Genomic DNA, 27,542 nt, shown 5'->3' on the forward strand with positions numbered 1-27,542 from the left:
CCTGCAGAATGATCTAGCAGAAGTGTCCTCACATGGCCTAAACATCCCAACTTACTTGCTTTCTTTTTTTGTAAAATGTTTTTTGGATAGAGACAAGCTTGTTTGGACACTGCTCCTCATGACTTCTTACAACTACACAAGGTCTTGAGGTTTCCCACTGATGAACACTTTTACATGTCATGAGATAGCTAACATTGAAAAATAATTTGGTGGGGAAAGAAACTTTGCTTCACCACAGAGAGGACTGAACATCAATGAAGAATTTTATCTTTATTTTCATGATGTTAGCACAATAAACTCACACAGTAGCATTGATCTGTACTTATTTAACAAAATACATTTATAGCAATTTACAAATTTTTTTCCATTTGAAAACATTGCATAACATTTTATTAAACACAATACTTTATATAGAGAATTCTCATTTAAAAACATATTTTATTTTTGAGTATTTTCTTTTCTCAGTAAAGCACAGCCTAACAAAGAAATTCGTGCCTGTTAGCAAGTAAGAAAATCAGAACACTAAGAAGATGTCACCTGTCAATTTATTTGATTAATTTTAAATTAAGGTATCAGTGGAATGTAAACAAAGAGTAATTTTACAAAAGGCTCGTTATCAAATATACATGCAGAGGTCTGAGTTCCAATGTATATATTATTACATTTCTGCTCTCTAACGTAATATAATTTGATAAGCCATTATTAAAAACAGTAGCCTTTGGCACTTTGAGTAAAAAAGAATATATCAATATTTATGTAAAGAACACAATTTCAATGATTACACAAGAGCTTTAAAATCTTTTGTTAAGAAATAGGAAACCTTAGGAAAAATATCACACTGCACTTGAAATAATGCAGCAAGTTTTAGAGTAATAAAAGCAACACATATGCCAATATATATCTGACTAAAACCAAGGAATAAAGAACAAACACTCCCACCAGGAATCCTGCTGTTTCCAAAACAGCCAAATTGCCAGAGGGAACATTTTCTAATCTTTGCTTTATTGCCATTATTCTGCATTTCAATTTTCCTTTATTTCCAGGTTCATCTACTTATGTTCTTTTTCCCTGCACTTACAAACTAACAAACGATTGCATCTTATTTCCCTGCATTGATAGGCCAACAGTGATTGTGTCTTACCCATTCCTTTAAAGCTAATCCTACCTGCTTTATCATGTACCTAGACTAAACTAAATCCAAAGGGTTTTGTTCATGACTATCCAAGTGTTTGTAATTCCTAGGAGTCTTGTACAAAATTTTATATTAAATACCAAGGACTAAAGATTCATCCTTTTAAAAAGAAAAAGCACATCCTGACTTGTAAATACTAGAGTCTGAGATCATATTTCTAAAAAATTACTCTTTTTTTTTTTTTTTTTTTCTTTTCCCCTGGCATCTATGATTATTTTTCCCAGCTCATGTACCTTAAAGTGTGTCTTCAACATATTGTGCCTTTAACATACACAATATGCTGCAACCCTACTGGTTAGCTTCTTACATGTAACCTGCAGAATACTTCCTCCCAATCATCAAATATATGATGGGGTCATCTTCTATTACTAGCAGGAAAAGAGTGGTCATTTCCCTATGGACCAACGCTCTTCCACAGCACTGGGTGATAGGTAGGTGAGGGAAGCATTGCTTGACAGGGTTGGCTGACAGCACTAACTAAGCCTGGAGCACCTGTATAACTGGGAAGGTATATAAAGCTTTCTATTGACGCTGAATCCCTTCTTCTACACAGATTAGCAAAAAACATCCTCATGCTTCTGAAATTACTTGGGATTGGTGTTGGATTTTGGATTTTGTTTTGGTTTTGAGGTTTTTGGGGGGTGGGGTTTTTGGTTTTTTTTTTGGTTTGTGTGTGTTGTGCTATTTTGTTTTCTTGGGATGAGATGATTCTCCTTTCTACTTCCTACTTGGCTGGGGTAGGGTGCACTTTTCCTCAGAGTACTGTGGGGTAGGGTCTGTAGACAGGTTCTGGCTACGTAGTATGTATCTGACACTCTAAATCAGAAGAGGACTTAGAGCAAACACTCATCTCAAGAAGCCAGAGAACAGACCTAATCTGATACTACTTAGTGAGGAGATTGCTAAACTATTCCCTCCCCCTCCTAGCAGGGGAGCTGGGAGGTGTCTAATAGTAATTCTCTTTCAGGTGGAAGTAATCTAGGAGAGAATGCAGAGCTGCACTGGGCAAGCACTGCTCCTGGCTTCCTCTATGGTTTAAGTTAAGTCAGAACCAAATGTAATGAGGCATTTCTTCTAGCATGCCCAGGACATGCTATGTTTATTCCTTTCAGAGCTTATCCTTTCAACAATTTTTTGGCAACAGAGATTTTTAGCAGGCAAGTTCTTTTGTTATATTTGAAGCTCAATTTGCTAAAATAATTCATGCTCTCTCAGGTGCAGAGACCCTTCATATTCTTAAGTGGCAGCGGTGGGGAAAAATATCATGCTTAAGAAGGCTCTGGAAGGTGTGTCAAGGGAGGTGACCAGTAGCAGTGGCACAATGTAACACTCATTCAGTGATTCTGCAATACCAAGGCATTCAATTTTTAAAGCAAAGCATAAATCCTCTAAATGATGGTGACTGGGGTGAAACTTGTGATTGTTCTTGTGGCATACTAAGCAAGTGAGGTGAATGACTGCTTCTAAGTGTGAGCTATGACATTAATTACTGTCTCCTTGGAAGGTGGTCAGGAAAGTGGCCATTTATTTGTATTTACTCATGGCTCACCTTTCACTTTTGCACATCTTGCAGTTATTGGTGTCCTGCATTGTATGGTTAAAAACCAATAGAAAAATTGAAGGGTTGCTGAAGGACAGAATAAGAGGTTTAAAAATGTAAAATCTGGATTACTTGTAGCACTTTAAAAGACCCCTTAAAAACATAATTTAAAATAATTCTACAAGTTAGCCCACTAAGAAGCAGCCTCTTCATTAGTAGCACCTGTTCTTAAACAAAAGTTGAGCAGTAGCAGCAAAACTATTCAAAATAGTTATTCCATTCTAATGGAATGTCACCCACACATTTTTTGTTGCAGTAGACATCTTAAAGAACTACACAAAACCTTTGCAATCTTTGAATGTGACAGATCCACTATAACAAAGCTGTAAATATTTCCTACGCTAAATGAATGCAGCCAGCATCATCATAGTATTAGCGATATTACTTTTAAAGTAACTGCACATCAATACATCATGTGTTTGTAGAGTCTAATAAGTATGCGATTTTTCAAAACATGTAAAGTTATCATCAGCACCATCCTGTATTAAAGATTTGGTGCAAATTCTGCAAAGGTGAATATATACCACTGATACAGCCTTTGCTGTGAAAAAATCAGTCAATTTTGGACACATATAAAATAAAAAGTTGGCACATTCAGGAAATAAAGTGTCTGTGTTCAAGACCATTGTTTTGATTGACATCATCACCCTCAGATAAACATTTTGAGTCTGAAGAAACAAGTTGCATGAAAATTTTTCACATTAATTAGGTTCTGGCATTGTGCTTTTCCCCCCACCACATGCTTTCCACAGGCTTACACACTTTGCACATCAGCAGTATTCAACAACAGTTGAGCTGTTAGTCAATAATTTGGCACATCAAAGGTAAATATCAGCTCAAAACAAAGAGAGCAGAACCTGTGTCAAGATGTGATTGCTTTGTGGTGGTATGGACCAGCTGATATGTCTCCTCTCATTCCTTATATGCTCGTGTGGGGGATGTGCCTTTATAGAAGATGTTTCTGGTGTTCTCTGGACTGCTTCCTCTCTCAGGGATTAAAATGATGTTACCTTTTCTTCGAAGTGTTGAGTCCCGGCTAGAAGAAATAGAAAGAGTCTCTGAGCCAATCTCACTTCCCTCCACTGGCGTGACTCTTATTGTAGTGATTCCGTGGTGGTGATGCTCACTGTTATCTATGTTGCTCCTTTTCCTGTCACCTGACCCATAACTGTCTTTTAACGAGTCACAGCTTTCAGAGTCTCTGTTAAGATCATTTAGCTCATATGTCTGACGAAGGGTGACTTTTTCAGGACCTTTCCATTTCCATGACCCACTTCCTTCACCTTCTGATGGCATCTGAATTACAGGTCTGTTATTTTCTGGATGGGCCTCAACTCTGACAATGCTACTTGGCTCATGGTCTGTCAAGGTTTTATATCTGATGGCTCCTGTACAGGTGACTGTGCTCCCCTCTGAACTCTTTGGACTGCCCTGAAGCACTCCTTGTTGCTTAGACATGGCTATTACTTGCATGATTCTTGGCTGGCTATTGCTTCTACATGCAACACTCTTCTCAGCAGCTTTTAGCCATTTAGCTCTAGCTGAACTGCTTTTGGGTGATGTGTTGATGTTCTCCTGAGTCTCTTCAGGAATATGCACTAGCTGGGATGAGCCAGGACGTGACTGAATAGAGACCCTTGGCCCGCCAGAAAGACCTGAGTTGTTACAACCTGGTACACTGCCAGGTTGAATTTTCAGGTATTGGCTAGTGGGGCCATGATGATCACCGTTTACACCCACTCTGGAGGGTTCTGAGCTTGACCTCATTTCAATAGCCCTTGGTGGTGACTGGCCAGATTCAGTCTCTATTACTTGCAGTGACAATTTTCGACTTTCATTCTTGTTCTTCCACTGGGAAAGCAGCTGTTTGGAACGGGCAGAATCCATTGATGCATGTATTGTTGCATTTCGTCTTGCTGGATCTTCCAAGGATGGTGTGTTGACCCTTGGCAAAGTGTTGCTGAAAGTAACCATATTTTCCTTTCCCATTGGGCTTCGTGGTGTTATTATTTCTACATCAGCATTCGCTCTCTTGATATTGGTCAGAGACCCTGATTCTCTGTGGTTTCTATTCAGGATACTTTCTGTACGGTGAGAGACAATGCCATCACTGCTGCTACCATTTTTACCTGGCAGGATTCTGTTGGCATCTTGACTGAGGTCTGTCAAAGACCTTAGCGGTTCTCTGTGAAAATTTGGGTGAAACACATTCTCGTCACTCGGTAAGAAGTTCCCCACAGCATACAAGCCCTGGTATTTGAACAGAAGCATCAACAATCAGTTATGGAAAAAAGGGACATTTTAAGGTATTTTAATTATATTCTTCTGCCTTTAAATAAGTATTGAGTGATAGAATTAGTCCAGCTTAATTGGCAGGGTATGCTCACTTTCCTTCCCTCACCAGTATATCCTTATTCCAAATTCTGTCCTCAAACTGGTACATCTAGAGATGTATGAAGTAGTCCCAGCAGGATAACTAGGGCACATAGTTCACAGCAGTAAATAGTTGAGGAATTTAGCCTCCTTCAGTTTTCTTCTTTTTATAAAGCAACAGATACAGCTGAAGAAAGAATGTTCTGTTACGAAAATAACAAAATAAATGTTTGCAGTCTTCTCCATTTTACAGCTACATTGCTGTCTGCTCTGATTTACTGAATCTTTTACAGCTTGAACTGTTCTCTGCTCTGTGATTCTGCCCTTTCTACTGCATAATAACGATGTAATACAATATCTACATGATAGAACAATTTATCAACTTTAAATCAATTGCTTTCCAAGATGTGCAGAACTGTAACAGGATTTAGTTACACAACATTTTCTTATTCAGCACTCACTGTAAAATGCTGTCATTTTAAAAGGACTCTACCGAGAAAGGATATTCCATGAAAGGGTCAAGTGCCTGGCTCAATCACTTAGGTTACTTGTTCTTTACACTCCTTTCAGAGTTATTTGTAGTTTCATGTTATTTCTCCTCCCCTTCCTCTTATTTGTGTGTAGTTTTCAGGGCAGATTTACTGGATACTGTGTATCCAGGACAATGTACTCTCTGATGTATGTTGTCATGCAACACTATATGGAGGAGACCTAACAAAGAGCATACTTGTTTGTGGATTTCAATCATGGGAACAACAGCTCCATTTATGAGAATCTACAACAGCTTAATCATTTGAAATAATATTCTTAACAAAGTGCCTTTCTGCTCACAGTGCAATCATAGAAACTGATTTTAGTAGCTTGTGCGATTTCTATTATCCATCCTAGTTGCTGTTTTTCCATTTTTCCCCTGGTCACCTTTGTAGACCATCTGCATGTACCTTATCTCATCACACAAAAAAGGGGGATACAACATGAACTTATTTTAGGATTATACTAAAATTAATCATTGATTTCTTGGGGGTCAGAATCATCCCACTGGCTATTAAAAGCACCTTCTGTTCACCTGCACACACTGGAGCAAAAATACTGTCAGTAGAAGTTCCTGATTGCTCACAGGCACCTGGGTTGGCACTGTGCTGAACAGCTAATGCAGCAACAGTCGTGTTGGAGATATAAAGAGCAGCAAGCAAAAGCAAATGGTTGGTGACCTTCCTACTGACAGATGCAAACAGGCCTATCCTACATACTCCCTTACAGGACCCTTCCAAGTTGCTCCATCTGTTTCAGCCCCGTACAGAGGAAAAGCATGGGAATAACCTGCCTTGTGCATCCCATATCCCATCCATAATTTCCCCAAGAGCTCTAGAGTATTACAAGGGTGTAATATTGCCTTTGATTTCTTGCAGGTTCAGCTATTTACTCACCTGAGTAGCTGCATATTAATTCAAGCATTTTTTTGAGATCATAAAGCTAACATTGGCAAATAAACTCAGGCTGGCAATAAATACCAATTAATCCAATATTTTTCCTGTGTTTTGGTTGTTAAGTGTGGTGTAGAAAAGATTAGCATCTTTAAGTATTTAATGAAGCACATAATGTTAGAGCTGTTTCTGTATACAATGCCAGATGATCATATACCACTTCAGGCACTGTTATTGCACTTCAAATTTAAATACATATTTGCTTTTCCCTGTTTACTTTTAAAGTGATTACCCCTAACATCATCCTTTTCAACACATTTTGACTATATTTTTAATTATAGCATGTGACCATGATGAAAGGTTTTCATAAAAAATACCAGTACTTTTACAGCCTTATCATTTTTATTTGCTAAAACTTTAACTACATGCATATTATATTTACCAAATAGAGAGCAATTCCTCCTCCTATGAGAAAGCCACAGTAAACATCAACTGGATGATTCTTATACTGGGTGATACGAGTCAGACCACATATAATTCCACAGATGATAAAAGCAAAGACCAAGAGTGGTTTCAGAAGTTTTGAGGAGTCTGTTAACGTAGAATTGAAGTACATCTTGAAAAAAGAAAGAAATGAAGAAGCAGTTGAAGAAACTTAAATTTACCTAAGAGGACATTAATTTCTCACATTCAAAGTTTCTTTCACACATAAATCACTATTACACAGTAATATTGCAAATAATCAGTTTAATTTTATTTTACAGCTCTGTTAAAATTTGCTTGCTTGCTATAGAAAAATCTGAAATCACAAGGAATGGATTTCCAGAAATATAGGCAGGCATTTCTTATTGACATCAGTTAGGACAGGGATTTTATACCTAAATACTGTTCACAGTCAGAGCCTAAATGCTCTGTAAATGTGACTAAGGAGCCACTGCTTCTGAAATATAGAAGCCAGCTGTCATGCCAGATGAAAGCAATAACCTGTTATAACAAAAGCTACCACCCCAGATGCTTTAGAGAGCCATTTCTCAACAGGGGGCCATGATGTCAGGGAGGTCACAATAATTAAGTGGAGGTGGTTTATCAGTATTATTCTAAATTTTGGCCTTTCACTGGGCAGAATAAATACTGGCAAGCTCCTAGTACATGCACAATTCCATTATGTAATTTGATTAATTGTTATTTTTTTCCTCTGATTTTCACAGCATGAGTGATGGAATTCAGTTTTTTTAAAAACCTCAAGTAAGTGGTCACTCATACAAACATTGTAGCCCATACTGAATAAATGTCATTGGTCAAATGTGGAAAATCAGCTGTGATCATTGCAGCATGTCCTACAATTCCCTGCTGGTTACTGATGGTTTTTATTCACTTGCTTTGCAGTAGCACCTTGGAGGCCTCTGGAAGTCATTGTGCCAGTTCATCCATACTGCAATTCTATGGAGGTCAAATGAAACTACACCACATAAATGTTTGTTCCTTAATGCCTCAAGTTTAAAAGCAGCGAGTCAAGTGAATACAGCAATAAAGAAAAGGCAGAAGGTTAATTTGAATGGTAAGTTATAATATCACCCTGTAAGACAGATAAGCATGGCATTTTATATGTGAATAATATGAGGCATCAAATACACCTTAACATTACACTTTCTATTGCTTCTTAACAAAGGACATAAAGCAGTTTAATCTTTTCTGTGTTCTTAATAGAGCTGCTTTTATTTTAGCTGTTAGTAGTTTTATTTTGCTTTAAGGCTAGGAGGATAGAAACTTACATCTATACGGGATATCCAGGCAACACATCACTTTACAATATATAGCAAATTACTTTCTAACTTGAGTTTTATATAAATGAAAATGAACAGAGTTGGTTACTCACCGAAATGTACACTGCTGCAAAGGCTGCCAGGGTGGCATGTTGAGAAGGGAATGACTTTCTGCCAAGGAAGGACACTCAAATTATGTTTCTCAGTTCAAATACACTGCGCTAGTGTTCACTTCAAAAAAACACTGGGTGGACAGTCATTTAATTTCTAAATTTCTCTTCTATAATCTTGAGAAAGGACCAATGTTAATGAAATGCCTTCATTTTGAAGTAAATATTTAGCCTGAAATTCTTTTTGCGTACTAAGTGTACTGAGAGAACAGTGTCAACAAACTAAAGACTGAATGCTTGATTGAGAGAAATATGTATATATTTATTTCTATAAATAAATTTCCATAATAACTTTTCAGTAAGTACATAATTATACAACTTATTTAATGCCTGAAGTTTAATCTTCTTATTATTCTCACTGAATTCACTTTGACTCTCTTCAGAGTAAGGACTCATACACTTTGATAATCAGGCCCTAACTTCAGCAGCTGAATTCATCATCTTTGTGCCCCTGCTTTGTTGCTTTAATAATGGGAGGGTAACGTTATTCTTGGAGGGAGGCAAGCTACATCTTTATTTGCTATGTCTTCAAGTTTGTTTTTTAGATTTCAGCACTTTGTAACATGATAGGATGGAGCACAAGAACTGGGGAGGGCATTTGAAGAGTTACTGGGCCCCTCCTTTTCTGAAGCCCAGAACAAAAGGGTAAATGAAAATATGTCCAAACTGTGTGAGACAGTGGGGAATATCAGGTCTATTCTGAAAATTGCTGGGGGCCTTCTGCTGCCATTGAAAATATGGGGACTTGGATGATACAGATTGGGTCTTGAGTCACAAACTACAGATAAGAAAACTAAAAGTGACAGCTTAGCTTCTACTTCTCTGACCAGGAAAAGGAGGTTTTGTGTAAGTAGCAGCTACACAGAACAATCACATAAGGCCCTCTAACATTTTAGTATTATCCCTCTTATAGAACCATGTCAATCCTCTAAAAACAACAAAAGAAAATTGACGGGAACTTGAAGGAGAGATTTTTACACAGCAGAGGGAAAAATTTAGCTGGGGGTGGCTTCAGCTGTTTTATGGTGGACATGTAGTTCATAGCTTGTAGAAGACCTAAAAACTTCTGAGCTCTAGAAGTGAGTAAGATGCAGTGAAGATGTATAACAGTTTTTATCTGTGCATTTATCCCCTTAAAATGGCATGGACATGCAATGTAATGTGCTGGCTGTCTTGGGGAAGACGGGTATGTCTATCTTGCAGCATCTTTTCACCTGAGAAAGCTCAGCTTGGGGTAAATACTTGAACAGTCATTCAGCTTCACAGATGGGTCTTGCCACCCTAACTGGGCTCCATGTACAGCCATTTTCCTAGTAGCACCTGAGTTAGTTTAAAACAGGAAAGATTGAAACACAGTCCTTTACCTTTAGACAAAGACATTTTTCTGCAAAGCAGCAGAGTCTACTGTCTAAATTTCTTTCCTGCACGTTTTGCCTTGTCTGCTCTAAATGATTCATTAGCAATTAAATGTGTGCATGTAGTTCAGAGTGAATGCCATGCTGCTGACCTGAATTTGAGCCCATGGCTCCAGGAGGTTCATGACTTTAGCCAAGATGAAATCGGTGTGAGTCCTTTTTCACTTCTAAAGACAGACCTACATTCTTCTTCTCCTCCCTCCCCCCAAACCTGAACAAACCTTTCTCAAATAGTATCCCTGGGGAACAGTTGTCAGGGTTGAGGACAGGAGGATAAAGATATGAAAAAAATTTGAAATGTTTATAATGGCTAATCAGCTCCTTTAGTCTGTGCAGGTTTTAGTGGAAGCATAAAACTGCTTACAGTTTCTGTGGAGCTACTGTATAGATTTGATTCTATGAACTTTAGTATCACTCAGAACTTAACCTTAATTTGATGGCATTTTTATAGTATATAAGGTGTGCCACCATGCTACAGTCAATTTTCTCTTTATTTTCTATTCATATGCTTTCAGGGCAAGCACAGCATGTTACAGACTAAGTGCACGCTGTGTATTCTCTAATGGTGTACTCTCTAATGGTGACACTGCTTTTGTTCCTTTATTTGTTATCTTTTAATCTAAAATGAAAATAATCCGACCTGAAAATATGTAGCCTTTTTGTATGGCTCTGTATTGAAAAGGTGAACAAAGGTCTCAAAGAAAACATGTCCTGAACTGGGATGACAGTGTATCACACTAAATGCTCATGCAAGAGGATGTGTAAAGGGAGAACAACAATGAGAAAGAGTCATGCTGAGTGAGAGAGTGTCATACTGAGAACATCAGAAATTATAGAGGATAGCGAACTCACTGGAAATCTGAACTCAAATGACTGAAAAGGCTCTTTGAAGATATAGAGGAATAAGGAAACCACTGGATATTTGGGGATGTTGCAGAAAATGGTTTCATATAATCAGCTGGACAATTTTGTGTTCTTCTCTATACTTTTCATAGTGGGGTCTTGAGGCAAATTTCTGCAGCCAAAGTTTGTGGGAAGTACAAATAAAAAGTGAAGGCGATTAGCAATCTCAGAAGAACAAGTCCCTTACAAGCTGATATTATTGAGGACAAATTGACCTCCTGGGCTGGAGAACTTATGGTATAACTCCTATAGTAGATGACTGAAGGAAGTATTGAACCAGTAGCAAGTGCTGATTGCTTTGGTAAAGTTGAGACAGGCATAAGTAAGCAACAATTTAATAAAGGAAAAAGGCAATAAAATTGAATTAAGGAGAAACTGGAGGTGGTGCCAGAATATTATAAATCACCAAATGTATCCTCTGTAATGGGAATAAATTTGAGATATTAATATATGGTCATCTTCCTAAAGAAACAGAAACACGCAAAACCTGATTGCTTAGTCTTAATATATTACAACTAATTTTTCTGGTTTTTTGGAAGTGAAGATATTTAAATTTAGGAGTGATCAGTGGCTTTGGAATGGCTAAAGATAGTCAATTCAAAGAAGTTATCATCATCATCACCTCCAATACGAAATGAATGAGATGTAATCATGAAAATTTTTCTGCTTGCTGACATGCAAAGCTACCCCGATTTCCCTGGGATGCCATGTAGGTGCAAGACATTGCTTGCAAACATCAGGCTTCAATGGCACTATCCCAGTAACAGCAAATGGTGATGGGAAAAGACAGTGAGGTGAAGGCTGATATAGTAATTCTGGTTATGCCTTTCACCACAATTATTGACACCAAATTATTTTTGCCAAACAGAGCTACAATTCTTCATTCCAGCTCTGGATCATGCCCACATATATAACTTGAAAAGATACGGCAAGTTAATCAATGCTAATTACGAGCCTTAGCCCACTAGATATATTTAAGACCAAGTACATCAAATAACTGAGGGTCTTTAAACATCAGTAAAATTGGTTTGTCCCAGTGAAAGGAGACAGGTGACGAGATTTGCTGGATGATACTTACAAAGTGAATGACTTCATGATTCCCAAGTGTGTCAACCATCGAAATTAATGGAAAAGCAAACAAACTGGGGGAAAGGTGCCTTAGTACATAGACAGAACATTTTAATAATATCTATGCAGCAAAAATGTAATGCCATGAGGCATAAAGTTAAAACAGAAGCTAGCATCTGGGGCTGCATACAGAACAAGAAAGGAGTACAAAGCTTTAGTGAAGTGGGTGTGTCAGAAGTAACATAGCTTCATGTCTGCTAAGCAGGTACACAGAGAAATTATGCAGCCGAGTCAGAGACAGAAATTGTAGTCATTTCAAGCATTCTATAATATTGCTGTAACTTTTTGAGGGAGGAGGAAGTTTTAAAAAGCACTAAAATTTTGAAGGATTGCAAAACATTCAAATATTCAATGACTAACAGGCAATAAAGGTTAACCTGGTGTGGCAAAGATACAGAAGACAACTGAAGTTGTATTCAGTGAAGAGCTTCATGATTTTTCAGTAGGGTAGTGCTTATATTTAGGGACACCTCATGAAGTCCTTGAACTAACTAGTAGCAGATGTATTGCAACAGTACAACTTACTGACTTATACCTTCAGATTGCTTGTTTAAATATATGACCTTTCATCAGTTATTGAATTACCGTTGTTTTATCACACTTAAGTTGTTTAAAATAAGATACATAGTCTTGACTGATATGCATGTCCAAAACTTGCTAATATAAACATATAAATTTCTCTCCTGGCTGTCTAAGTAGGGAGGCTAAAGAATAAATGATCAAGGAGGATAAACCACCAGTTAGAAATACCACGAAAGAAAAGGCATATGCTTAGGAACATACAGATTTGCACTGTTGTGGTCTTTCCTCTAAAAAAGGTATTTTTTCAATGCCATCAATGTAAAAAAATTAATAATCAATTAGAGAAACAAAACCCAAATAAACTCCAACAAATCCCCAAACCAAGCCTCACAAACTAAGACCAAAATGCCAGAACAGTAATGTATGTTACACAGAGGTCTTAGATAAAGTACTTGGGTGACTTCTTCCCCTGCCTGTTACAGGGAACTTACCCAGATCCCACGGGGAATCAAAGATATACATAATAATAATTGTACAGGAAATTGTCTGCTTTGAAGGAGGGAAAATAAGTAGCTACTAATGACTGTGCTTTGGAATCTGACAAAGTCTTCCAAAGCCCACTGTTAGCCTAATATCTTTATATAAAAAATTGTACATCATTAAAAACACACTTAAATTCTTACCTTTGCTATAAAAACCTGACAAAATAATGAAGACTTCAACTAGAAAAAACCTTGAAACTGGGACAGAAAATAAAAAATGAGTATTTAAAAATGTACACAATGAAGGATAGCACCAACCTTCCAGCATTGATAATATTGAGGTCGGCTCCTGAGCAGATATCTTCCACAACATACGAGTTCTCTGAGCATGATACATTTAAGGATGTATAGTTAGGCTTGCAAACAGTTAGGAAATATGGTGCCTGATATCCTGTTGAGAGCTGTATAATATCAGTAACAAGAGCAGTAGAACAAAGACCAAAGACATGAACACCTAGGAAAGAAATCAATAGAGCTCGTTAACTTTATTATATGCATAGATTAGATTAATCCATTCTGACAAAATACTTTCAGTGGAATTCTGGCGGCTTGTGTCATTGGACTTGAAATAACTTAACTGCAGAATAAGATGTATTTGCTTATTGCAAAGTTGAATTCTTTAATGTAAAAAAAAAATTATTATTTATGCTTGTTTTTTTCCTGTTGATACCTAACATTTCATTTTGATGTCTTGATGTCCTGCAACATCTTTTCATAAAAGTGAACTACACTGGAGCTGCTTCAGTTTGGAAAGCAGTTTTATGAGGAAAGCAGTTTTATGAACTATCTGAAGGGCAGCTGGCTATTTTAGAAGAGCATCAGTACTCATCCAGTCCTTGGACTTGCCCACTGGGATACAGGCTTTTAGTAACATGGACAGTTGCTCTGAGACCACTGCTCTGACCTGTTCTCTTTTTACCACCAGGGACTCATCAGCTGGCAATAAGTTGGGCTACCTTCACACCTCTGGTATTTCTTGAGTACCAAGTCTTTCCACGAGTCCAAATACTTAAGTCTTTTTGATAATTGATCAGTGTTTCTGTCTAGTTAATAATGGCAAATTCACAATGCAGTTGAAGTAAATGCAGGTGTTTTACTGAGCATTTTCAACTGCTTTTTCCCTAAAGATTTACTTGTAATTAAATCTAAAAAAAATACTTGTAATTATCCACTTGTATTCTTAAAAATAAATTTATTTTTCATCTTAAAATTGAAAGAATGTTAAAATTATTAAAATATAGAAAGAAACTGCAGGTTCAGAGTATGAATCAAGAACCAAATTCATGTGTCTTTGATCTTGTCATTTTTGGTGATGGAATGGGATGCCATACAGGAGAAGTGGAAAGCACGGAGTATTTTCACAATCCTCCTTGCTGGAGGATTAATCTACCATTCACTGTGTTCACTTCCTCACTGCTGCTCTTAAGAGGATGCTTTACTGGTCATGGACTCTATAACCTGTCCTGTCATTACCTCTTGCCAGACTACAGAAACCTAGTGTATAGTCCTTCTACCAGGTTTTCAGTCTGCTGTCCTGCAAGTTCTTTGTCTAGGCTGCCCTCTCTAATGGAAAAGAGAAAACCTTTCCTTTAGCCCTTCACTGGTAGAGGAAATTAACTGTAACAATGGGAACAAAGTCCAGTTGCCTTTTCAAGTTCAGTTTTCATAAATGAAAATTAAACAAAAGTAAAATAAAATAATGCAACACGTTCCTATCATTAGGTTGCCAGATTCTAGCCCTTTCTCAAGATAGATAAAACACATCACAGAAAAAGAATGTAAAATCTACCGAGAGTTTCTGTCAAGTTTTTACTGTCATGCTGAATACCATGCCAGGTGGGTTGAATCCTTATGATGCACTGAAGACTGGCAGGGGAAACCATACACTGAAACCATTAAAAGGAAGCAAGGTGGGCAGAGAAGGAAAACCAAATTATTCTTTCAGAAAACACAGGAGTGTAGATGTTGCACTACTGAGATGGCACTGCTCTATCACTCCATTTGACAGTTTCTTCTTGCATTGTCTGGCAGAAGATCTATGCCAGTGACAGCCCCACACTGCTTTGAAAGGCTGTTCCGAAAAGGAAACCTGCATGGTGAAAACTGAATGTATATGCAAAGCTCCTCTTTGTGACTAACATTTGAAACCCACCAACAAATCTGACCGCTCTTCTAAGGAAAGAATTGAAGTTGCATCCTCCTGCATTAATATTGGCCTCTGTTCCAATCCCATTTCTTCTTTTGGACAGGCAACAGTAGAGAATTCCTTCTCCTATCATTATCTGCAATGACAAAGGAGCCATTAATTTATATGTAGCAGTTACTCAGAAGACACTGATTGAATTTAAAGGGCTGAAATATAACTATACCACAACCAATGTCATCCACTGACATGTACTTGCCTTTGAAAGATTTGTATCAATATGTAACATTAAGTAATGCAACTTAGCCTGAGTGAGGGCAGGCTAGAAGGTGGCACTGAAATAAATGCAAGTGGCATACAGTATACAGTGCTCAGTGGAATTGAGGTCTTGATCCACAGCTGAAATGTGGTGCTTCTACAACAAAAAAGTAATAATCAGAAAATATCGCCTCTAAAATAATCCAGAACCACTGTGATCCTGAGGAGGTTTTAGCACTCAGTCTTGGCCTCAAGCCTAGCAATCCTCCAGCAGCTTCTAATTATGTGACAGCCTGCTCTTCTGTATTTGTTTAATTTGGCTTGGGTTTTAACCAGTTCCACAGTAGAAAAAGTTCTGTCCTTATGGTCCCTCTGAACACACCAAGCAAAATAGATTATGACTGAAGCCATAGACAAGAATTTATAAAGAGAAGAATATAAATGAAAAATGCAGTTACTTGCTGGAAAATCCAGATCTATTTCTGCATTTGCAGTCTCAGGGTTGATTGTTATCCTTATTAAATAGTGCAACAACTTGGAATTCTGTACTGGGCTTGTACAGAGTTCAAAATGCGGGTTGGGTTGAAATATTGAAATTAGTGAGGCAGTTCTCACCACTAACAGGAGGTTCACCTTGTCTATCCACAGATGCACTGAAAACTAATACATGCAATGCATAAAGCTTACAAGCAATGAGATGCTAAAGCATCTGAATTATGCTGAATCTGCTCTAATTACCAGTGAACTTTGTACATACTAAGACCCCTCACCCTAGGAGAAGGGAGATAAAATAGACAAATTTAGTCTAACTCTTTTTAGCTGAAGGTTTAATAAATTGAAGTTTCCATTCTTTGCTAGAAAAATGAGGTAGTGAGGGTTGTCTCATTACGTGGAAAAGCCAGTGATAAAGATTATTTAAGGAATTTTAATTAGATGAGAACTAGGGTCACTATTATCTGTCACCATTTCATCAATTTACAGCTGAAACTTCCTAGAGAAATCAGTAGTATTGCAAACTTAAAAACCAGAGAAACTAACAGTTTTTAGCCAAGCTCTAGGGAATGTCTGGCACAGGGAAAAACACCAAAGCTTTGGATTATCTTGTGTGACAGATAAGAAAATTGCAAAACAGCAAGGCCTATGTCAAAGAAAATTCAGAGGCTGGTATTTCCAAGGAAACAAACTCCCACAGTAGAGGAGGCAGTAGGACTAAGACTGCCAGCATTGAATTTCTCTCCTTGCGAATTGATTTCCCAAATCAATGTGTTCTAATTTCCTGGTGATCTCTGTTAGAAAGCACATGGTTACCTTTAAGTAGGTTTTCAGTCAGTGGCATATAAGGGTTTAAACCTACACTGATATGATTAAATAACTGGTCCTAAAATTTTTGAATTAATAACTAACTAGAGAGAATGTATGTCAGAGAATCAGAGTTCTTTGAAGCAAATGGAAGTCACGTTGCAATTCCAGTATATTCCAGACATAAAATGTCCATGTTGGTAATTTCAAACAAGGCCAGTTGTTCCACACTGAAGTCCTGTGTGATTTATGAATACATATAGAAATTTTCATACATGACACAAGCAATAAGACATATGTCAATAATACAGGTGGTAATTTTCTATAGCACCTCAGAACTACAGAACAGACCTGGTTAAAAGCAGTTGCTTCTCACTAATAACAAGCAAAAAACAAAGAAAAAACCCACCATAAAGAGCCAAATCCACACACATCCTTCTGTAATAATGACTTGGGAAAATAAATTTTAAAATGCTAGACTTGTTAAAAAATTTACTATAAAGTGAATAGATATAATATTTTCTCCAGTCTTGGGAAACACTGAGTGTATCAACAAAAATAATATAGAAAAATAAAGTCCTATTCTAATATTTATATAAAGCTTTAAGGAGGGATTGAGACTAGAATTTGCTTGGTTCTTCCCCCTCTCTTTTTTAAAATATTTTTTCTTATTTAGACTCTTTGGTAATATTTAATATGTGGCTTAATCACACCTGTATTTTACTGAGTCTTGATGACCTGCCTCATACTGCAGTTAAGTACTGCAGACAGAGGCTAGCATATGCTGTGTTACTGGACATCCTCAGTTCCTCATATAGCTCATGCTTTCTTTTCTGTATTTTACAGTTATGTAATTCATTGAAATGTTAATGAAAACAATTATAAGTGCTAAAATCTAAAAGATGACAATGGCACAATTTTCTTTTCGCATTGAGCTTCATTGCCCTATTTTTTCAAACAAAAGGGGAAAAAATGACACCACCACCCTCCCCCCCTAGTTTTTTAATTCTGAAGTGGTATTGAAAAATAAAGTGCTGATGTTCTACACCATCTTCAATGCTTTTATTAAAGAAGGTTGTGTATTTCACATATCAGAGCCCATTCTCCAGCTAATACATGCATCACATTCATGCTCACACTAATACAAACAAACTACACCTTCCTAAGGCTTGCAGCTTTTAAGTGGTTGTACTTTGAAGCTTCAGGATTTATTTCCTTTATCCATCTTCTCTTTGATAGGCATGCTCAGATGGGGGTGTAAGTTCCTCATGTGGCATGCTTTTGGTTAGTTGTCTGTACTGCTGTGCTGCAAGTAATTCAGCTGTAAGCAAAACTCTTAAAAAACACTCTAATGAATTGGACATCTTTCATCTCAGATGAAGGTGTTTGATACTACCTAGGCTTGACATAAACTCTCTGAAGTAAAAATCAGCTTTTGCCCCTCTATTGTGGCCCAAGCGAGCCTGTATACATTCCTTCTATCATTGTTTCAGGGAAGTCCACTTTGTTGCTATCAGAAACACTGTCTAAACTTAAGAAACCCAGCCAAACTGCAATACCAACAAGTTTCGTTTTTATCACAGTATTTAGTGTTTGCTGCAAGTGTCTGCATGAGGACCACTGAAAGTCTTAGCTTCCAGTTCCTAAATAAGTACACTTTTTAGCCTGATGGTTGTGGAAAATTCTTTGAAAATGGTTTCTAAAGCAACCAATATCAAACAAAGTAAGAAGAGTTCAGTTTAAAAAAAGACAAATGAACAAAAAACATCCTGGAAAGCAAAGTGAGAATAGCACTTGATTTTTATATGTGCATCAAATTTTATAGAATTTTAAATTGTAAACTGGCTGTATATTATAAAAGGAATGAACTGGTTGAATTTAAGAGAATTCAGAGGAGCTGGCAGCTGAGGTACATTTGCAGCTAGACTTAGAGCAGTGCCTAACTGAGATGCACAGTCATTGCTGTCAGGGGAGAGAACAGACCCTTTCAGAAGGTTGATTCAGCTTTTTAGGTGCATGGAATCACACACTCAAGGTGAATTTCTCTCTTCATTTACCAAACAGAAGTGGTGTGAGAATAAGGCTCCTATCTGAGCTGCCTGAAAACAGGCAAAGTGAATTCCCTCTAGTATATATATAAAGTGTTTAGATTTCATTTGAATTTGACACAACAATTCCAGAAAGGACAATACTCAACTGTATCATGCAAATATTTTTTTTTTCTGTAAAATAGTGACCAAACCACTCATATTCTGACAGGACATTTCTGTTCTACTGAAATCATCTCCTCCTTTTGGATGAATGATTAAACCAGCCTCCTTTTCCCTGCTTTTAATGACTAACTTGCAATTTAGAGGAGTCCCAGTGCTATTTGGGAAAGTGTAATCGATTTCACTGACACATTTGATATACCTTCTCACTGAATAAAGCTAGCACTAACAAAGTGATATATTCATGGCTGCAAATGAAAGGCTTCAGTTTCCAACAAAATCTTGAATTTTGGGTGTATCTCAGAGCATGGAGATGTCCTGTCTGTAAAAGTTCAAATATTTGTACAGCATAACAGAATGATTCAAACTATTCTCGCCCTACTAAGGATGCTGTTTCTTAACATTAATGCCCGCAATCAGGATGTGCAGGTAGGTGAAGTTCTACAGGGAATGTTTTAAGGAGTGTTTTTCCTTCTGTTGTAGAAGAATAAAAAATGAATTTAAAATCCTAAGGTAATTAGCCTGGATGACACTCTGCAGACTAACTGAAATGAAAGGAGCTATTTTCTTTATGCCAGCTGAAACTCTGTTCAAAATCTTTAATAAGTGACAGTGGCACCTCAAACTTACCGTAATTGATGGTCCAGCAAAAACCAGACTAAGCAACATCAGGAAGGGAACAGACTCTTGTGTAGGTTCAATGTATGGCATACTCAGACTCTTGTCATAGCAATTAAATCCAGAATGAACTGGCTTGAAGACATCAGTAAGTTCAAGAAAATAGAGGCTAACAACAGAAGATGCCAATATGGGCAACTGGAAGAGAAGAAAGCAACAAATTACTATTGGAGATGGAATAGCAATACTTTTGCAAAGGCAACATAGCCCGTTAATAAATCTCTGTGATGACTGCTATTTACATCTCACTGCTCCTTGTCATAACCATTTTACCATTTTTAAATAATTAATTCTCTAGAGATATACTATTCTGTTGATATCAAATAACCCTGTTGTCTACCAAGCCAGTCAAAACACTCAATCCAATCTTTAGTCTACATAATTTAGCCTTTTCATCTATGAATCATTAACTGAAAAACTTTAATTATTTTTTTTTTAAAGGAAGCACTAAGACTGCAGTCTCCCATGTGGGGCCTCAGTGTTCTGCTGTTCATCATGACACTTTTTAGCTCTTTGTTATGTATATGACAGTGTTTATATCAAAGCCAGTTTGCATTTAGTTTCAATGTAACAGTTAACGAAAAACAGTATCCTAGAATCTAAATCTGTGATAATACAGTGCTCTGCCTTTGAACATTCATTTTGTAATTCTATCAAAAAAGCAATTAACTTTGGCAAGACTCAGTCTGTTTAGAACCATGATGACTACAGTTCACAGTTCTTTTATCCTTTAGCTATTTAATGATTTTACCCTTTGCAATTACTTCCAGTAATTTATTAAGAGTGAAGTTGGCCCCTCTGGGGATAAATTCACCCTAGTTTGCCACCAGCTCCTGAAAACACAGATTCAACCAGTAAGCCTCTGTGGAAGGAATTTGTTTAAAAGAAGAAATAGCAAAAAGGCATTTTGAAGCCATTGGTTTATAATTGAACAGAGAGGGCAGCCCTGCCCCTGCGGTGGGCATCAGGGCATTCAGAGGTGACCAGCAGCATGTGATTGTTCTCTGTATCTTCTTAGTAAATGCTCAGAAACTGCTTGTTTGTTGTTTCACACATTCTTCACTGAACATGGCAACATTAGAACAACAGCCTGCTCCTCCACTGAAATGGATATATGACTCCTTCCCTCGGAGGTACCTATGTTAACTGCCTGTTTCCTTTTGGTTTTTTCTTTTTAAGACGGCTATCACATTAATTTTTCCTGTTAGCTGCAGCTGAAAAGTAAAAGCTTGCAACTACTAAATAGATACACTTAGAGGATAAAATCATAAATATCTGATAAGGCTGTACCACATCTCTTGAGAAAAAAACCCTCTGCTTTTGCATCAAGCACCTCATGAGAAATAGGGATTGTCCTAATACAAATTTGGGCAAACTTAGATTATATTATTGCCGTGTTCAGTACACTTTTACAAAAACAATTGGTTAAAATCAATGTCATTCATTCTAGTCCACAATGGAATAACAGAGCAGAGGTAAAACTGGATAAATATGTGTATTGGAAAAATGATGAATAAAACCTGCTATATATGGCAGAAGGACAATGGTTTCTTGCCTTAACTGGCCATTTTCAGATTTTTAAACACTGAGCTTTTAAAATGCAGACATTTTTGTGCATACAATGGAATTTTGGGTGGTTAAAGGAGAGTTCTAGCTAAATTTCACTGAGACATCTTTAATACAACTTAGATTTTGTTTGGAAAGAACCGCTTATCTTTGACATGCTGGAGGACAGATCTGAAGAGGGTGGGTTGTGTCTTCAAAGTGTTCTAAGCAAAATCTGCAGAAGTCAGGGAATAGAAGAATTTTGCCTGTTTGGTTATCTTTGTTCAAGCTGATTGCATTGTAACATCACATGGTATAGAGGCTGTGATTGTGTAGAAAGGGGGGGAATGTGTACTGACATCCCTTGGCGCTATGAGCATTACAAAAATAACACCAGCCATCTAGTAAGTTTGTTTCAGGAAGTAGTGTGTGTGTGTATATATATAAAATCCAAACATGTATGCCTATTTGCACACACATACTATATTACACATACATATTAGGTATAGCATATAATATACACAGGATGTAATATATACATGTTATGTGGATACATAATATATAATAGAACTATTATATATCTGACATATAATATGTATGGAATAATTATATACAATGTAAAAAAAATTGAGTCCTGCTTCCTGCCCACCACAGAAAGAAGCCCAGTTCTTTAGCTGGATGCATTATATAGGTAATACTACTTCTCACTTCCTGCTGAATGCAGTCTCTGATTGACTATAATGAAATCATGCGTGATTAGTCAGCATGGGCTAGACTGATTCTAGTCATTATACAGATGTGCAGGAATGAAAGAGGACTTCCCTGAAGTCTTCATACTTTGGGAGTAATTAAGATTGTTGTGGAACTGTGTGCCCTTCTTTCCACACCTGCCAGCACAGAGACTGTGGAGCTATTTGGGATAAGGGGCCTCCTAACCAGACGGCTGGCACAGTGTGCGCTCACCTGGTGTGCGGGAAGCTTGCACTGAGTCTCTGCTGCCCTTGCTACGACACTGAAATACTGCACAGCGTTTGAACTCTCATGCGTTGCAACTTCACTTCTACACAGCATTTAATTCTGCTTGATTGAAACATCTGCAATGTCTTTTATTATTAACTATTTGAAAATCAAACCCAATGACTTAGCCAGGGTCCAGCCTACCATGGGGCAAAGCATCTTATAACAGGATACAAACCTATTCCAATGAGATGAGCTAAATGGACAAAACGAGCAAACTGCCTATTGCCCTTCTTTTCAGAAATTATGTCCTTTTATTTAGATGTCCCCAAAGGTTCATTTCCTAGAATGGTAACACAGAGCAGGCACTCACGAACACCTTGCACTCACAATTTCATCCTTATTGTATATTTTTCTATTTCTCTAATGTCAAGAAAAGGAAAGCCTCTCCTTGAACAACAGGCTCTGGGTTACCTGCAAGTCCACCTCTAATTTGATTATGGTATACCTAGGCAGGCAACTGTTTTAAATGGCAATATTGAACTATTAAAAATAGGATATATACGAAGTAGTATTTTATTGTGACACACTAAAGTATGTGGATAACTTTTTTTTTAAAAACTACTGTATGTAAGCTATAATTTTATTGTTAATTACAAACTCAAGGAATCTTAAGAATTGCTTTTTACTGTCTTATGACTTCACTACAGGACTCCCATATTATTTCTGACTGTAATTACCCATTCTGCTTAAGGAAAAAAAATAATTCTAAAGGACTATGAATCTCCAGCTTAACTGCTTACAATACTAATGAATAGGTTTATAGCCAATTTGCTATATACAGTATGTCAGATCCCACAGGACATTTTTCTTCCTATCTTTTTAAAAATACAAATATAAAATGCATCTTCTAAAAGTCTAACATTTCTAAAAAAAATAGCAAACGTCTTCTAAACAGTATAACTGGCTATTTAATATATGAATATTTATGGAGCGTTCTGCTTAAGGCAGCAGTAGTTCTGCAATTATAGACTTCAGCTCCCAACACCTTGAAAATGTCAAATATAATTAGATGGTAGAATGTGTATTGTTTTAATTACCAAATGGAATAGGAATTTTCCTGTTCCTAATTAGAATAATAAAACCTCCAAACTCTGTTCACATATCTTGACTAATAAGTCTTTATACTCTTACTTCCGTGGTTGGCTAAAGGAGAACAATCTCTGTTTAGTTTGTAATTTAGACTGTAAATTTGGCTTAGAGTCTTAAAGTCAGAACCATGATCAGCATAGCTGCAGAGAAATTTTCATTCAGAGTTTATTTATTTTTTAAAAAAATATTTTTTCCCTCCTGTTGTTTCCTTAAACTGTAGGTTAAAAGCCTTTATTAAGCCATAGGAGTTTGCTATTAACAATAATTAATGCTATTAATATTTAGAAAGATTTTGCTCTATTGAGCTAGGAATTGTCCAAGCATGAGAAAAGATGATCTCTATTCCCAAGAGCTCAACAAGGATGTAAATACCCAGAGATCTTCTAAGGAGAAAAATAAAAGGTGAAAAACTCTTGTATGTTACATAACTCAGGACAAAGCAAAAGAGCATTCAGTAGCACAATAACTTCTCTGAACTGATGGGATATGTAACAAATTTTCCTTCTGGCCAAGAGCCACAAGACATATATCACATTGCAGAGAACTGAAAGAAGAGATGGCTGTAAGAGGAGTTCAGAAGCAGGAGGTAACAGTTCTTCAGGCTGCCCATCATTCTTCTGTGGGACATGCCATGATTGCCCCTGGGGTTATTCTGGGGTGCTCCTCAGTTACTTGTGAGGATTAGGATCATCCAGGACCCACAGTGCCAGCACAATTTGTTATTGGTCATATGATATAGCCTACACGTGGAAGCCATGTTGGTCCTGCCCAAGGCCCAGAAGTTGGCTACTCCTTAACCACGAGGCCCAGACTTGCTGAGGTACACCCAGGCAAATGGAAACGCTTCTGTTAAAACTTCCCTAAGAGTAGTTTCCCATGGCTTTAAATGAATGAAAAGAGGAACATGTAGATAGCTATAGCCCACTGAATACAGTATCGTCATTGCTACTAACAAGCCATAGATTTTGTATTGAATTTACAAGGACTTAGGATTGGGGCTTGTCAAACATTGTCTGTACATGTCTTGACCTGTCTAGGGCTTTGGTTTTATTTGGTTTAATTGTAACAGCAGTTTTTCTAATGACCTTAGAAGTTAGGCTATGCCTGACTTGTTTTATTTTCACTTCTGTTGTATGGTACAATTCTGCATGATTTTTGGATAAATACCTAGGAGTAACAAGTAGTTATTCTGTATAAAATGAGCTATTTATGACTAGTGTAGTGCATTCCAAACCCTTTTTCAGGAGCAGTATGACTTTGATGGTGATTCTTCTTTACTCTAGGAACCACTTGGGTTCATTCTTATGTTTGCTAATGTACTTTTAAACCTTGCTCTTTCTCTTTTGGTCTGTTTTTTCACATTACACCCCAATTTACTATATGTGGCTTGGTTTACATATGTTGTATGCTTGTTCTTTGTACTTTTTGTTACCCCTAAAATCACTTTTGCCAGCTGCAGTTCTGCATTTCTTTATCTGACCATTGGGCGAGTTGTTTATAGCCTTGAGGTCTCCAGTACCAGTATATGCCCCATCTCTTATCCTGCAGGATACAGGTCTGGTATGACAGCAGAGGTCTTGCAAACGTAAATGCAGTGGAAAGCTAAGCCTTAGCAGGAAAATCTATTGGAGTGGGTGGAACCCTGAATAGCATAAGGTTGTCCTTTGGATGGATCAGCACCTGGGGCACTGACTTTTGTTGCTGGCCTTCCACAAGGCACAAAGCCTGTTGCTCTGAAGGAAAAACTGAACTACTTGCTCTTGAATTAAAGTGCAGGACTTTTAACTTTACTGTTCCACAGGGTGTCTGCAGAGTGCTAAGTTTCTAATTCAAGGTGCTTCCCCTCCTTGGAGAATTTCCAAACAATCAGCGCTTCACTAAAACCACATGCTCTCTGCAAGCATTACAGGCAAGTCAGCGGCAATCAGATGTGGATAGTTTCTTAAATGACACCATGGAGACAGTGAGGCTCAAACCGAAAGAAAGGCAACAAGTAAGCACACCCTCTCCCACAGTTTCTCTTACCTTGAAAGAATATGCAGCTGGATGCATACATAATCCAACTCTCTGGGAATCAGTAGCTTCTATACATTCACTTTCTTTAAGACTGTACGCTGGTATCTAACTCTTATATTTGCCAGCACTTAGTTAAGCAGAGTCTGTATTTAACTTCAGTAGAATAATACCTTAAAATACATGGGCTTTCTGAGAGTGCAACCATGGACTGTCACATACTCAAATGCCTGACCCTGTATTGCAGGTTGCAGTCACGTGACTTCTCTTTGCTTTGCTAAAATGCACTACTGGCATTATCTCTTATTGTGAACTCCTATCCAGGTGCTGTGGTGGTGTTCTATTGGGCTGTGTTGGTGGCTACCAGCAGACGTTCTTTGAACATGGGTTACAAAAATTATTAGCCTGGGCTGTCTTTCAGTCAGGCTAAGCAGGTAGAAAAATGAAAAGCCTCTCTTGTAATTGTAGTTGACTGCTGAAGTTACTGCTCAGTGTGCTGGCCAGAATAATTTGAGTGACTTTCCTTGAGACTGGATGCAAATACAAAGGCTGTGGAATTGATTATTTTTACCTGCCTGTAATAAAAGATAGGCAGAAAAGAGAGGGGCAGTATGTATGTAGCATTCAGAGAAAGTCAAGACTTGATTAGCCAGATGCAGAATAAAGACAATATGACTAGCCCACCTGCCAAAAAGAGTTAAGGAATACCTGATGCACTATTGGAATCTTTTATATTTTGTAAATAATTTTTACACTTGGATGGCCAGGAAATTCTTAGATCCTTAGGTTGTTCTGCAACCCTGCCACAGCAAGAAAGAAGTTCCTGAGCATGGGAGCTGCTTGCTGGTGTTTCTATTGTTTTCTGGGAATCAGAATGACAAAGAAATCTTTGTAAGCAAACAGGTAAATAAACAGATTGCCTCAAAGAGATACCTAGTGAATGCCACTGGTTCCTCCTCATTGAAAACATACCAGCCACGTACTTGGGAGAAGGATGGTCTATTTAATAATTATGTGTTCATACTGCAAGGCATTGTGGAAGTTTCTATTAAAATGTATCATAAATGTCAGCCCTTGTGCCAAAGAATTCATGGTCTAAATGACAAGGCACAACAGATGGATGAGACAAAAAAGAGGACTGTGGTGGGTTGGAGGAGACAAGGTATTCCTATTCTTAGCCAACTACTAACAGCAATTGCAGCTTTCAACCACCCTGGCTATTGTCCTGTTGTACTTTGCTGTGAGATTCACGAAAGACAGGAGAGAACGGAAGGAGGATAGGTCTCTCTTATCCTGGCAGGAAATTGCTATGATTGAATACCTTCCAGAAACGGGTCAGGAAGAAGAAATAGTATCTGCTCAAATTCTGCCATTTTCTGTTGGTTTTGAGAAACCATGGCTCCTGCTTAGCTACACCAGTGCTGTACCTTCACCCTCAATGAGACTGCTATGCAGGACTGGGATTAAGACCAAGCACAAGCTCAAATGCATTGCGAACTAGGCTGTCATGAGGACTTTTGAGAGACTAAGTACAGGATGGCTATAGAGTAGGGGACTTGCATGACCTAAAAGTCAGGTTTGTAGATTTTTTTTTATGTTCTAAACTTAATTTGTAAATGCCTCAGGCTTATAAGAGAAGGCATTCAGGCTTTTCAGAAGTCTAAGATTTGCAACTGTATAAAGGCTTTTTGCTTTTCTCTCTGAACTTGAGTTTCTGCTGCTGCTTGTCCCTTTTTTGGATACGTTTCATGTGGCCCTAAGGAACTGGTCTATTCTCTAAAGGATTTTTACCTCATCATTGTCCAAGTTTTGTGGAAACTAATTGCAGAGACATGATATGATGGTCTTTCTTCCAGATATAACGCTGTTGGGTTTAATTTCAACTCAGTTTGATTTCAAATGCCAGATGTGATTGAAATCTATTATCATTACAATTTTGGAAAATCAAGTTATCCCTAATTCCAGCATTGATTTTAGCATTTAATTGTTCAGTGAAGGCCAGTTAGAGTCCGGCATTAGAAATACAATAAATATTTTCATGCAACTTCTCAGACCCCTTGATCTTTTGCCAAATCTTAATAGAAAGCCTCTCAGTATGTGTAAGACCAAAAATAGAGCTGATACATCAGTGATAAAATGCCTATTTCAGAAATCTCAGTCATGCTGAATGCGTGATCATCCTAAAAGTGCTTCTTTTTTTTTTTTTTTTTTTAATAAACAAAATGATGAACAAAAATATTCCCAGGTAGGAAAAA

At 37.5% G+C, this 27,542-nt stretch overlaps 2 protein-coding genes across 3 annotated transcripts in view; one reads left to right on the forward strand and one right to left on the reverse strand.

The window, feature by feature from the left end:
- PLPPR5 (phospholipid phosphatase related 5) overlaps positions 1–27,542 on the forward strand; it is a 232,395-nt gene that overhangs the window by 92,812 nt on the left and 112,041 nt on the right. Inside the window, exon 4 of one of the 2 annotated variants that reach the window (XM_005237254.3) lies at positions 7,976–8,147. In XM_005237254.3, the coding sequence (XP_005237311.2) occupies positions 8,145–8,147 (3 nt within the window). In that variant the 5' untranslated portion in view covers positions 7,976–8,144. Of the gene's footprint in view, positions 1–7,245; positions 8,148–27,542 lie in introns of those variants that run through there. The other variant, XM_055815099.1, reaches the window with a different exon arrangement.
- Positions 255–27,542, reverse strand: part of PLPPR4 (phospholipid phosphatase related 4) — a 32,929-nt gene continuing 5,641 nt past the window's right edge. The window contains exons 2-7 of the mRNA XM_055815092.1: positions 19,573–19,758; positions 15,185–15,314; positions 13,291–13,486; positions 8,466–8,523; positions 7,032–7,205; positions 255–5,042 (exon numbers count right to left, since the gene is read on the reverse strand). Coding sequence (XP_055671067.1) covers positions 3,705–5,042; positions 7,032–7,205; positions 8,466–8,523; positions 13,291–13,486; positions 15,185–15,314; positions 19,573–19,758 — 2,082 coding nt within the window. The 3' untranslated portion in view covers positions 255–3,704. The remainder of the gene's footprint in view (positions 5,043–7,031; positions 7,206–8,465; positions 8,524–13,290; positions 13,487–15,184; positions 15,315–19,572; positions 19,759–27,542) is intronic.

Source organism: Falco peregrinus, chromosome 10, assembly GCF_023634155.1.
Source record: "Falco peregrinus isolate bFalPer1 chromosome 10, bFalPer1.pri, whole genome shotgun sequence".
In the NCBI taxonomy this organism is placed as follows: domain Eukaryota; kingdom Metazoa; phylum Chordata; class Aves; order Falconiformes; family Falconidae; genus Falco; species Falco peregrinus.